The following is a 13868-nucleotide window of genomic DNA, read 5'->3' on the forward strand; positions in this document are numbered from 1 at the left end:
CTAACCTTAGGACTAGACCACCCAGACAAGCCCCAAATTCCCAAGAACAGTGGTGCTTGCCACTTTTGGGGTCCTGGACATCTTTTGAAGATCTGATGAAAGCTATAATGGCCCTCCCATGAAAATGCGCATACAGTTAAAATTTTCTACACAATGGAAGGGGGATTCCAGGAAACCGAAAACATTCATGGTATGCAGGTTGAAAATCCTTCTCCTATAATGATAATGTCTGCATTGGCTTCAGGGAAGCACTATCCCTAAACAGGACATGTTGGATCTACTTAGAAATTTTACTAAAACTCTGGCACCAATGCCAGTCTGTGATCCTTGAAGGGCTGGATTCCCTGCCTAGATCTGACCCTGATTGTCCACTGTCTCTCTAGGTTTTAGGGTCCTGGTACTGACAGGTAGAAAAATGGGGTGATAACTAATCTGCATGAAGGACACATCCTAGGATGAAGGCAAAGAGCCTCTTGAATCATATTAACATTCTCCTGATGCACTGCACTAAAGATAGACCTTTCTCAGTTTTCTTATCCAAATGTCAGAAATAAAATTTGGAAATCCATTTCAGCATATATCTCCAAGGGTTGTCTCAGTTATTTAGAGCTGCTATAACAGAAATACCATAAATGAATGGCTTTAACAAACAGAAATTTATTCTCTCACAGTCTAGGAGGCTAGAAGTCTGAATTCAGGGGCCAGCTCCAGGGGAAAACTTTTTGTCTCTGCCAGCTCTGGAGGAAGGTCCTTGCCATCAGTCTTCCCCTGGTCTAGGAGCTTCTCAGCACAGGGACCCTGGGTTCAAAGAATGCACTCTGCTCCTGGCATTACTTCCTTGGTGCTATGAGGTCCTGCTGTCTCTCTGCTCACTTCTCTCTTTCATATCTCAAAAGAGATTGATTCAAGATACAATCTAATCTTGTAGATTTAATCCTGCCTCATTAACATCAGAGAGGTAGGATTTATAACACATAAGAAAATCACATCAGATGACAAAATGGTGGATAATCACACCATACTGGGAATCATGGCCTAGCCAAGTGTATATCTTCGAGGGACACAATTCCATCTATAACAGGGGTTAAAACAATTATGCATAAACAACCTCCAGATCACTGGCTTCAAAATATGGGACAGGCCTTTCTGACTATGGAAAAAGGGATTCCAAATAAAATCACTCAGCCTATCCAATTTCCACAGGGATATTTTGAAACAGAACAAAGCCGATAGACTGTACTATATAAACTGGTTAAATTCCAGACCATAGAGAACAGGGATCCTTAACTTGGGTGCCTTGATCCAACATGTACACAGATGGGCATCTGGGGATCATCAGAGCCCGAGAAACAGTAGGCAAAGTTTGGCATGTATGTGCTATAGGCATTGTTCTGTGGAGTGTATACAACATACCTAAGAGAATTAACTGATTCTTAACATTATGGTGACCTCGAAAAAGTTAAGACCCACTGATATTTTAAAAAAACAAACAAAGATGAGACCAATGGAAGTCATTTCTGGATTTCTCTGGGAGAAGCTTACGGTCAAGATTCCTCCATCCTGGCTGTTCAGTAGTGCCATGCACCTTCTGCTCACCTCCACGGCCCAAGCCTACCATGTTAGAGGGAAGGGAGAGGAGATTTAATACGCTGGCAACCTGAATTCTCTATGGAGCTTCTCTGAGCTCTCAAATAGAACTGACCACTCCTTCCTTTGTCCATAGTTCCCTCACAACACCTTCTATTATTGCTCTTATTTCTTCCCACATCTGTCTCCCTTAAATACATGGTAAAACCTTAAGAACAGAAACCACATTTGGTTGACTTTGTAAATCCAGCAGCTAGTACTATGCTCAGCACATCCTGGACCTTTGGTTAGTGTTTCTGAATGAATAGATGACTGGTTGACTCATCCACCCCTTAGCACAGCTACACTGTAGACCATCCATCTGTCTTTCCCCATTCCCACTGCCAGTGTTGGCGTACACATTCTTCTATTCTCTTTGTAAAAATAAGAGCAGTTCTATGCAATTGAATGTGTTTGGGTTGCCCCACGGTCCCAGGCAGGGAAGAACACTGTACCTCAGAGACAAAGGGGGAATCCAGACACAAGTTCATCAAGAGACCCAGGAGTGTATACATGACCTCTCTGAAAAGGTCCATATCCTCCTCACACTTGGCCTTTGAAAACAAAACAAGATAATCAATGACCTTTAGGCCTTGCTGCTTTTCATGGTCAACTCTTCCCCTTGACAAAGGTCTCAACACCACCCACACTCCCTAAATTGTCAATGTGGTGAGCTTAATGGTATTGGAAGACCCAAGACCAGTTCCTTGAGTCAGCATGAGAGAAGAGGTGTTTAAACTGAATAGGTGAGTTGCTAACATGAGTGATCAAGCCAAGGTCACCAAAAAATCCTTGAAACCTCTCCAGGGTAAAGAAGACTCAACCTGGAGGGGTTGTAAGTCTAGCAGTCCATATAATGTCTAGTCATAAAAGAGATAAACCACTTACTCCAGCACCCTCAGAAACAGCCTTTTTGGAACAGCCAGATAATTAAGAAGATGCAAATGTCCCCAAAGAGGATAAAAGGCCAACTTGAAATAGAAAAGCTAAAATACCATGAGGCCCAAGCAGGCATCCCCAAATTCTTCACAGCTAGCCATCTGTCTTCGCGTGGGAGCATCAGTGCTAAGGTTTCCCATAACAGCAATGCACTGGCAAAGAGCTGAGGGGTTGGTGATCTTGGCATTTCTCTTCTAAGAGTGAATCAAGAGAGAGTGAATCCTCAGACAGCAGGTAACTAATGCCATCATTGGCGCCCTCACTCACCCAAACACCCTTCATGTCACATCATGGGGCATCAATGGAGTCACACTGGCAACAGGATGAAGGTATACAGGGGGGTAGACCCAAAAGGTCCTTGGTCTGGAAATCAAGAGGCCTCGGGCCTAATCTCAGCTCCTCCACCAACCTTCCCTTCTCGGAGCCTTCATTTCCGTATCTGTGAAACACTGGTGCCTGAGTATGCTCTCTAAGGTCCTCTGAAATTTCTATGGCTTGCTGGGGACAGAGCCCAGCCACACTATGCTCTCTTAGGAGAAGTTCCTCCCCCTTACTATTCTTCTGCCTCATCAGCTCAGATTGCCACCCTTGTCCTCCAGACAGGGACGATTTTTGTTCAGGGGACAGGGTTGCATGTGGTACTTACGAAGGGACTTAGTGTCAGCAGGAGACTGACAAACTCTCCCTGCCTTCCCCTAAGATGCATCCCATCTCCAGCTTTTTCTACTCTGTAACCAGTCCCCTCCGTATGCTACCTCCACCTGTCCTGACTGCCATTGTTTTCATAACTGAGGATTGTGTAAATTCCAGCTATGAATAAATGATTAGTCAATCTGCAAGCCTGAAAGACAACAGGAGTTCTGATGTATAATTTGTGTTTAAACAGCTCCACCCATGATCTTGAGAGTGTCTGTCACGGGTGACAGAAATGAGGGCTTGCTCACCAGAACACCTATGAATGTAGGGAGAACACCTGGAAGGTTGGCCTGGAACCAGACTTGGAACCTATGAAGACAACATCAGCTGTGATTTATTTCTACAGTACACAAACCATAATATAAATACAGTGTCTTGGGTAATGTAGCAGACAGTTACAATCTCTGGCCCCATGTGATTTACAACACATATGGATGATTCATTCTGAACCAAAAAAATGTCACTAGGTATGTAATGTGGTTTTAATTTTTCCAAGTCTGGAGAATTGCCTTTGATATTAAACAATACAGCTCAGATGGCAACTCTCTTAAGCAGAAGTTTCAGAATTCTTAGGCTTCTGCCAAGCTGAGTTACCATCCCCTCTTCTTGCTCAGAGTCTATATGCTATGTGTGTGCAAACAGCAAATACAGTGCAAGTGTGTTTCCTCATCACAGCCCTCAGGAGGGTCCAGATGCACTCATAGCTCCACACGCTAGAGCAGCTATTACATGTTCCCACGCATGCCAGCTCCCTCACTCACTCCCTATTCACTCCCTCCCTCTCTCACCCCCCTACTCACTCACTCCCTCCTTTCCCTCCCTCCCTCCTACACTCACTCCCCATTCCCTCCCTCCCTCCCTCCCTCCCTGCTTCCTTCGCTCCCTCACTCACTCCCCTGCTCACTCCCTCACTCATTTCCTTACTCACTCCCTCACTCCCTCCCTCATTCCCTCACTCACTGCCTCACGTTCATTCAACAAACTCTTGCTAAGCAGTTACTAGGTACCAGGCACCAATTAAGGGAAGGAAGAACCTTCTCGGACACATGGTTGACTGGCTACTGTGAGAGGTACAGTTTTAAAGATGTTGAGGACCTTGTCACCTGTGCTCAGAGGGACTGGATTTGGAAGTGGCTGACCACAGGGGACCCCTGGAAAGCATCAGCCCTACTGCTGGTGAATCTGTGGTGCCCAGTCTGAAGCTCTGCCTGTACACTGCTCATTGGTGAATCTGTGGTGCCCAGTCTGAAGCTCTGCCTGTACACTGCTCATTGGCGAATCTGTGGTGCCCAGTCTGAAGCTCTGCCTGTACACTGCTCATTGGCGAATCTGTGGTGCCCAGTCTGAAGCTCTGCCTGTACACTGCTCATTGGCGAATCTGTGGTGCCCAGTCTGAAGCTCTGCCTGTACACTGCTCATTGGCGAATCTGTGGTGCCCAGTCTGAAGCTCTGCCTGTACACTGCTCATTGGTGAATCTGTGGTGCCCAGTCTGAAGCTCTGCCTGTACACTGCTCATTGGTGAATCTGTGGTGCCCAGTCTGAAGCTCTGCCTGTACACTGCTCATTGGCAAATCTGTGATGCCCAGTCTGAAGCTCTGCCTGTACACTGCTCATTGGCGACTCTGTGGTGCCCAGTCTGAAGCTCTGCCTGTACACTGCTCATTGGTGAATCTGTGGTGCCCAGTCTGAAGCTCTGCCTGTACACTGCTCATTGGCAAATCTGTGATGCCCAGTCTGAAGCTCTGCCTGTACACTGCTCATTGGCGACTCTGTGGTGCCCAGTCTGAAGCTCTGCCTGTACACTGCTCATTGGTGAATCTGTGGTGCCCAGTCTGAAGCTCTGCCTGTACACTGCTCATTTTTGAGGATCAGACAGTTGAACAAAAGTGTAAGAAGAAATGCCACATTCTGGAAATAGAAATTACCTTTTTTCCAGAGCCAAGTCTGTGAGCAGTTCCATGGCGGTGTTGGCCTTCTTATCTGGGAAATCAAGAAATGACACCAGGGCCTCCAATAACCTGTAAAAACCCGTAACAACCTCAGAATGGGCTGTCCTCGAACTGACAGCATCCCTGACAGGGTGACTCGAAGGAAACCAGGAAGGAAGTCAACATCAGGGTGAAATAAGCTGAAAGGGTGGTCTTGCCTTGCTCATCTAGGAAGCCCAGTGAGACAGAACGCTCTCCTATTTGAATGAATCCACCTCTTAATGTGAATTCCCAGAGGGTTGGACAGTTTTAACCAAATTTCTCCCTCTTTTTTTAATGTGGTAAAATGCCCAATTACATATAATTTACTGTTGTACTGTTGAGTGGCATTAAGTACATTCCAGTGTTGTCTAACCATCACCACTGTGTACAGAACCTTTTCTTTACTCCCAGCCCCCCTCCAAGAAAAAAAAAAAATCCCTGTACCTGTTACGAAGTCACTCCCCATTCCTCCCTCACCCTGCCCCCGACAACCACTAATCTACTTTCTGTCTCTACAAATTTGCCTACTCTGGACAGTTCATATACATGGAATCACACAATACATGCCTTCTGTGTCTGGCTTCCTTCCCTCGGCATAATATTTTCAAGGTTCATCCGTGTTGCAGCATGTATCAGCACTTCACTCCTTTTTATGGCTACACAATATTCCATTGTCTGGATATACCACATTTTGTTTATGCGTTCATCAGTTGGTGGACATTTGAGTTGTTTCAACCAAACTTTCTTGATTATCGGACACCAACTGGGAAGGACCCTCTGGTGCCTCTGCCATGTGACTCTGGCTCCACTTGGTCCTGATCAATAACCTAGATAGCATCTAAAAGTCATCTATTGATGACTGACGCTGGGAGGCCCTCTAAGTGTGGGAGATGGAATAAAGATTTTTAAAAATTCTGACAGGCTGCTTAGTAAGTCAGGTTAAACTCAAAGTCCTCCAATTAGAGCTGGAAATTCTGTATCAGTAACAGAATTGGGAGACCTGGCTTATAACTGGCTCATATGAAAAAAGATTTCAAGGCTTTTAGCTAACTGCAAACACAGTATGAGCAAACCGGTGCAGCAGCCAAGGAAAGCTAACACAATCTCAGGCTGCTCTATCGGCAGAACGATGGAGGTAAGAGTAACTTACTCACTCAATAAACATTGTGCTCAGTACTGGGATACCACACTGTACTCCTGTTCTCTCAAGGAAGGTAAATGGTATGAGGTACTATGACAACAGATGCATGTTAAACGGGCCACCGAGTCTACCTGGGGGCTAGGAGGAGGGCAGAGAGGAAGCAAGGCCCCGAAGAACAGATGACATTTGAGCTGTCTATTGAAAGTGCACTGTTGGCAATTTGTTCCTTTCTGCAGTCAATCAACAACATTTCAAGAGCACTTACTACGTACCAGGCAATGTGGTAGGTTCTGGGGCCACAGAGATGAAACAAGACAATGTCCCTGCTCCCAGGAGCTGGCAGGACAGGAAGCAGAGCATCTGGGGCACACAGCAGTCACAGAGTGTAAGACATAAAATGGCAGGGGCACATTTGGTGAGCTGTTAGCAGTTTCTTATAGTTAGTGCTGAGGGCTTGAGCGGGGACAGGGAGCATCGAGGCCAGAGAGCTGGACAGAGTCCAGATCACCGCAGACCTCCCACAGCCTGCTGGAAAGTTGTGCTTTACCCTGCAAGCCTGTGTTTTCAAAGTGTGGTTGGTAGATGACTTGCTTTCAAAAGAGGATGCTGGTCCCCTCAGTTTCTGAGTGGGAAGGGGCTCTAGAAGGCTACGTTTTGACAAAGTCCCTGGGTGACTCCTAGGCATTATATTTCTCAGTGGTTGGAGAACAATTGTTATGGGTGATGGAAAATTACGTCAATATTTCAAGTAGGAAAATAATAGGGTATATGTGCATCTCAGAAAAACCACTCTTGTGGTACAGTGGAGGCTGGCTTGGAGCAGGTAGCACAGGAGACAGAGAATCCATCCAGGGGAGAGCTGTGATGGTTCAGGTACTCAAGGTCAAGGGACTGAGCTGAGGCAGTGGCAGAAAAGAGGTACAGTCAATGAAAAAGAGGCACTCGCAAAGACCTATAAGGCATGATCAGAGATGTTGGGGAGAACCAGAAAGAAGTGAAGCCAGAAGATGCTGAGGATGTAGAACTGACACTACAGGCTCTTCTTATGAATGTGGGAAGAGGGTGCTATGGACTGAATTGTGTCCCCCCAGAATATGTGTTGTACATCTTAACCTCTACCCCTGTGGTTATAATCCCATTTGGGAATGGGTTGTCTTTGTTATGTTAATGAGGCAGGATTAGTGTAGGATATGTCTTGAGTCCTTCTCTTTTGAGATACAGAAAAGATTTAAACAAGCCAGCCAGCCAGCAGAGATGGGGAGAAAGATGCTGAGCCGCATGGAGGTTACTTAGGTGCAGAAGCTCGAAGAGACAAGGCCCTTTCTCCAGAGCTGACAGGGACAGAAAGCCTTCCCCTAGAACCTGCGCCCTGAATTGGGACTTCTATCCCCCTAAACTGTTAGAAAATAATTTCCTGTATCTTAAAGCCACCCACTTGTGGTATTTCTGTTATAGCAGCATTAGATAAGTAAGAGAGGAGGGTAAGCTTAGGATTCCAACTTAGGCAACTGGATGGATGGAAATGCTATTTATGAAGATAGGAAATTCAGGTAGAGGGTCAGGTTTGAAGAACCACTTTTGGATTTTTTAAGTTTATGCTACCTGTGGACATAGGGATGGAGATATCAAATGGCAAAAGGGTGTTTTCATCTAGCGTTCAGAGACAGAAACTTTTCAGTGGTAGTTAAAGCCATGGACAAGGAGAGGGTCAAGGGCAAGATCCTGGTTCCCCTGACTTATAAGGGGTCGCAGTGTAAAGGGGGCTCACAAATGTAACCAAGAAAGAAATGCCAGGAGGCAGGAAGAGGGCCAGGAAAGATGATGTTGTGGAGTTCCAAGAAATGTGTAGGGATCAATAGAGCCAAATGCCATAGGGCAGTCAAGTGAGAGAATATCCGAAGAGTCCATTGGGTTTGGCATTTGGGAGTACGTGCCCTGCACCAGCCATCTCCATCTATGGTATTGGATTTCTATAGTCTTCCGTTCTAGGAGGGGTCTGGAAGCCAAATCACCTGAGGAATGGTGGAGGGAACTAGGATGTTTACCTGGAAAAGATCAGTGTCTTTGGATATACTTTTCAGAAACAGGAAAGTAGGAGGGTTTGATGAATTCTGTAGTGCTTCAGAGGACAGAGCTAGGTCCTCAATGTATGGTGGCAGCATTGCCCCCAAAACAGTATTGGGCAGGCAGATTTGAGTTCAGTGTAGGGAGATGATTTTATATCAACCAGAACAGTCCCCGAGTAGGGTGGGCCTCCTGAGAGGTAAGAGTCAGGGCCTCTCATTAGCTGGGGAAAGATCCCAAGGCTATTAGCTATTTTAGTGCCCCTCCCAAATCACACAGAGAAAAATATAACAAAAACGCTGGAGTCTTCCTAGGAGGCTGTATTGGGGTGCTACTGAGGGGACGGCTGAGCTGAGCGGGGCTGGACGAGATTGTTTCTAAGGCCCCAGATAACTCCAAGCTTCTCCAAGTCCCTAACTTCCTCAGCATATCACAGTGTTTCTGCTCTCAGAAATAATTGGTTTTACAGTTAGTTCAGATTCCTCCTTCACCAACTTAAATCTGTTTTCTTCAGTCTGGAGGATGAATGCTAATGAACCTGAACCACACTGAAGATGAGACAGCAGTCTAAGATCATCTGGGCGTTTTGACCTGTGAGACATAAGCAACTAGGCTTCCTCACCATGTGACAAAACACACTTCCTAACTGGACTCATTACCTAAAGAGGGCAGTGTGTCCCCTTCTGCTCCTTCTCATCTCCTTTTTTTTTTGGTGACAGATTTTATGCTCTGCTGACAAGCAGCTGTCCCTCTGGGTGGGCCACAGGTCAGAAAATGGTCTAGCGTAACTGATAAATGCAGTTATCACCTCTGCTTAGGACCCTGAATGTAATACCCCGGAGAAAGAAAATGATTATGAAATTATTATTGAGTCTAGACCATACCCATGATACTAGTTGCTTTCATTACTCTGTCAGACGCTGTCTGCTGGCTCACCCTACAGACATTCCTACTCCCTCCTATTGTGCCTGACTTCGCTATAGAAGCTGGAACCATTAAGTCCTCATTTTCCCAGCCAGGGTAACCAGGTGACACAACTCTGACCAAAGAGAAATAAGCAGTAGCTTTTCTTGGTAAAAGGGACAGACCTGGCTGGTGCTAGTCTATCTTAGGTGGAGATGTGATGCTTGGAGTTGCAGCAGCCTTGTATAGCCATGAAGGGAAGGTCAAGAGAAGGACAGAGACCCTCACCCTGACATTTCTAGGCCACTTAATAACAGCAGCAGCTGCCATCTTTTGTCTTTTTTTGCTATGTGAGAAAAACAAGCCAGTCTCTATTTTGCTTAAGCTTCTCTTGGTCAGGTATCTGTAAAAGGCAACAGAAAATATCACATACATCACCTCCCTTAATCTTCCACCGTAAGTCCACTTGACACTGGGGCTCAGCAAGGTTAAGTAACTTTCCTCGGTCACATAAGTAGAAAGTGATGCAAAGATTTGAGCACAGGACTGCCTGAATCTAAAAACCCAGCACTTTCCACAAAGCAACACTGGACCTCACTCAGTCCCTCTTAGTTCAAAATCCCTTTAACTTCTCATTTGAGGGCAAATGTTTTGGAGGGTTGTGATATATGTGCCTCTCTGTGAGTCATGGGACCTGTACACAGCCCTGTCCTGCTTCAAACCATCTCACTTCACTACTGAGAGCCCATTACATCTCCTTCCGGTTTAATTGGAGATGGACATTAATGAGAATAGTGGGCATAAAGGTAATAAGCTGAGGTTTCTTTGACTGTCTAAAGGGAACGTGCAGAACTGCACAAGGTGATCATAAGTACCACTGTCCAAGACAGTGGAAAATTCAAATGGAAACTCAAGCAATTCAAAGATAGCTGGGGGAGAGACCTTACGATGACTACAGCTACATTTACTCAAAGAGGCAATGACCAAAGAAGTGTGACTGCAGAGTCATTTGACATTTGAAATGTGCTTTTGGAGAATTTAACTCTGTTAACAATCCATTTGCCCAGATGGCTGAGTTTCAGGACTTTGAGGAGGCCTTTTTTGTGAGCCCCTGAAGTGCGGCGACGGAGCTAGCTAAGAGTGGGAGAGTCACAGCCAGGCTGAAGAACAATCCTGCCCTCAGCACACAATGGACTCTCTCACCTAGATGGGAAAGATAAGGCAGGTCTCAGCTGGGTCCAAGGAAGATCTGACAGGGCTTTAGTTTGGGCTCCTTCTGTTGCTGGGGCTAGAGAATAGGAGTTGGAGTCCAAGGAGCAGGTGGAGACAGTTAGGTGAGACTCCCTAAGTTACTTGCTCCTTCCACATTTGTGAAATGGGGTAATAACACCTACCCTGTCCACCCCATAGGATGAGGGGAGATAGAATGAAATCATAGTGAAATGAATCAGAAGGTGAATCCCTGTTTTTAGATCATGTATGGAACGTTTATAAAGCTAGCTATAATCATCACCACTGTTTCTACAGGGTGGAACCACATGAAATTGCTGATATTCAACCTTTTTTATCTAAAAAATGGCAATTTCATCTGTTCAAACTAATAATCTTTAAATAGAAAAACACAGGGCAGAATCACTGTGTTTCACTAATTTTTATCAAGTCTACTTAGGAAAGAGGCAGTTCTATTCCTATTGCCTTAAGCCAGGGAAAGACCTAATTGGAATAGTATTTCAGACATGATTTATTTATTGATACTCCACGTTGTTCCAGAAGGGGTTTATGGACATGCAAAAGAAGAGAGTGTTATCTCAAACAGGAATGACAGAAGAAAAATAAAGACAGGAACAGGGTACTCCAAGGACTGAGGCTAAAAGGGCAGAAGCAAATGACATATTTTGAGTGAGGGCTCCAAATCTGGCTATGGAAGTACTGCCATGCATACTGTCCACAGTCTCCGTGAGATGGAAACAAGCCAGCTGCCCAGAGGAAGTAAAACTGTTTGTGTACTAAGTTCAGACAGGAGTTTGGCCTCCTGTGAAGAAGTGTTCCTTTCCAAGGCTCTTTCTTTTATTGACCTTCAATAAACTGTGATGGCACCTCACACATCAGAGATATGAGACGGGCAATAGGAAAGTCTTAACTTGTCAGGTGGTGGTCTGAGATAACCCAAGCAAGATCCCACCAGCAGGGCCTTACTGGGTCAGGTCAAGGTGGCTGAGGATCAGGCTCCGTCCGTTCTCGGTCTGGGCGATCTGCAGCAGCAGGGCCAGGCTCTGCTGCTGGATGGTCATGACTCTGGAGTCCAAGAGGGAGGGCAGCAGCTCACCCATGTCAGGGCATGTCACCAGCAGGCGCTGGTTTTCCTCTGCAAAACACAGGGGCTGTCAGCCTTGTACACACTTAAGACGACAACAGCAATCAAGCCAGTTCTACTTCCCTCCATCCCAACAGGGGGCTCATTTCCTCACCACTCACTTGAGAGGCAGGATGTTGAAGCAGTAAGAGGATGGGTTCTAGAACCAGACAGCTGGGTGTGAATATCCTTAACCAAGTTACTTACTCACTGTTCCTCGGTTTCCTCCACAGTAAAATGAGGATAATGTCCTACCTAATGGAATCATCTGGAGTACCGGGCTGGTACAAGTGGTTAAGGCACTCGGCTGCTCACTGAAAGGTTGGAGGTTCTAGTCTACCCAGAGGTGCCTTGGAAGAAAAGCCTGGCTATCTACTTTTGAAAAATTCACCACTGAAAACACTGTGGAGCCCAGTTCTACTCTGATGATGCACACGGGGTCACTATGAGTTGGAGTTGACTCGAGAGCAACTGGTTAATAGAATTGCTATGGGATTAAATGACTCGATATGTGGTCATGTTTAGAACAGGGACTGGCACACATAACTTAACCATCATTATTATTGTTGCCAGAATGCTCTTTGGTTTGTGGTATCTGGAAATGTGAGGAAAGGGAAAGATATCAGCCTAATTGTGGAGTATCTTTAGATCATGACTCTTCATACGGCCAAAGCAACCATTTGAATTCTTTTTAGAAAACTAGAACATCATATGGAAACATTAATCAATAAATCATGCCCTCCTTCCAAGACTGTAAGCTATATCCAGGGTGGTGGCATTGGATTAAGGAGGCTTGGTGGCATGGTGGTTAAAGTGCTCAACTGCTAACTGAAAGGTCAGCAGTTCGAAATCACCAGCGGCACCGTGAGAGAAAGATGTGGTGGTCTGCTTCTGTAGAGACTTACAGCCTTGGAAATCCTATGGGGTTGCTATGAGTCAGAACCAACTCAGTGGCAATGGGTTTGGGTTTGGGTAAGTGTTGGATATCCCCCCTTTCACCTGGTTCATTTTCTGACCAGATACAGGAATGTTTGAGAGCAGGATATACGCTGGAGGATGAGGTTAAGGTATGAAACAGAGCATAGCAAACTGGATGACACAGGGATGGGACCCATCACCTGGGTTGCCTTCCTCCAGGATCTCCCCTCCACTGCAGTAATTGCCCATTTACACACAGCACACAGCAGTCAGGTAGAGGACACACATCAGGGCCTTTCTGGGCCCTGAAAGAGCCAGGGTAGTGGGATTGCAATGAGATCTGACTGGTAGCCCACATATCAAACTGTGTTTTTATTGCAACACTATATCTAAATCCTACAGTTTATCTATGATTACCAAATTAAACCAAACCCATGGCTGTCAAGTCGATTCTAACTCATAGCGACCCTATAGGGCAGAGCAGAACTGCCTCATAGGGATTCCAAGGCTGTAAATCTTTACAGAAGCAGACTGCCACATTTGTCTCCTGAGGAGCAGCTGGTGGGTTCGAACGACTGACCTTTTGGTTAGCTTAACCACTGTGCCACCAGGGCTCCTTTTACCTACGATTACTCCTGTCTATGTCAAGTACCTGCCACCCGTCTGTCAGTTTGTTGTACTGTAGTGGCATGCGTGTTGCTGTGATGCTGGAAGCTATGCCATCAGTATTTCAAACACCAGTAGGGTCCCCCATGGTGTACAAGTTTCAGTGGAACTTCCGGACTAAGACAGGTAAGGAGGAAAGGCCTGGTGACCTATTTCAAAAAATTAGTCTATGAAGACCCTATGGATCACAACAGAACATTGTCAGATATAGTGCTGGAAGGCACTCAAAATACACAGTGGCTGTAACAATGGACGCAAGCATAGGAGCAACCGTGAAGATGGTGTAGGACCAGGCAACATTTCATTCTGTTGTACACAGGGTCACCGTAAGTTGGAGCCGCTCAACAGCAACTTATGACAACAACAACGTCAAATACATGCAAGTAACTTTTGAAAATGAAAAGTGTATATTTTTTCTTATACTGGAAAAGTAGCTCATCATAAATTCAAATAACACAGAACAACTACAAAAGTGAAAACGAAAGTCCCCTTCTCTGTATTCCCTCCAGGTCTGCCTACTCCCCATGGAGCTGTTAGTCATCCTTCACATGAATAATGCTGAAAACATTACACATCCTACCCTGTAACTGG

The 13868-nt window shown here is 45.6% G+C and overlaps 1 protein-coding gene across 1 annotated transcript in view; it reads right to left on the bottom strand.

Moving 5' to 3' along the window:
* The window catches only part of TTC12 (tetratricopeptide repeat domain 12), a 50946-nt gene that overhangs the window by 12382 nt on the left and 24696 nt on the right, over positions 1 to 13868 (bottom strand). The window contains exons 11-16 of the mRNA XM_064268335.1: positions 11537 to 11705; positions 5188 to 5280; positions 3510 to 3570; positions 2622 to 2759; positions 2082 to 2180; positions 1543 to 1611 (exon numbers count right to left, since the gene is read on the bottom strand). Coding sequence (XP_064124405.1) covers positions 1543 to 1611; positions 2082 to 2180; positions 2622 to 2759; positions 3510 to 3570; positions 5188 to 5280; positions 11537 to 11705 — 629 coding nt within the window. The remainder of the gene's footprint in view (positions 1 to 1542; positions 1612 to 2081; positions 2181 to 2621; positions 2760 to 3509; positions 3571 to 5187; positions 5281 to 11536; positions 11706 to 13868) is intronic.

This window comes from Loxodonta africana, chromosome 15 (genome assembly GCF_030014295.1).
Source record: "Loxodonta africana isolate mLoxAfr1 chromosome 15, mLoxAfr1.hap2, whole genome shotgun sequence".
Lineage (NCBI taxonomy): Eukaryota > Metazoa > Chordata > Mammalia > Proboscidea > Elephantidae > Loxodonta > Loxodonta africana.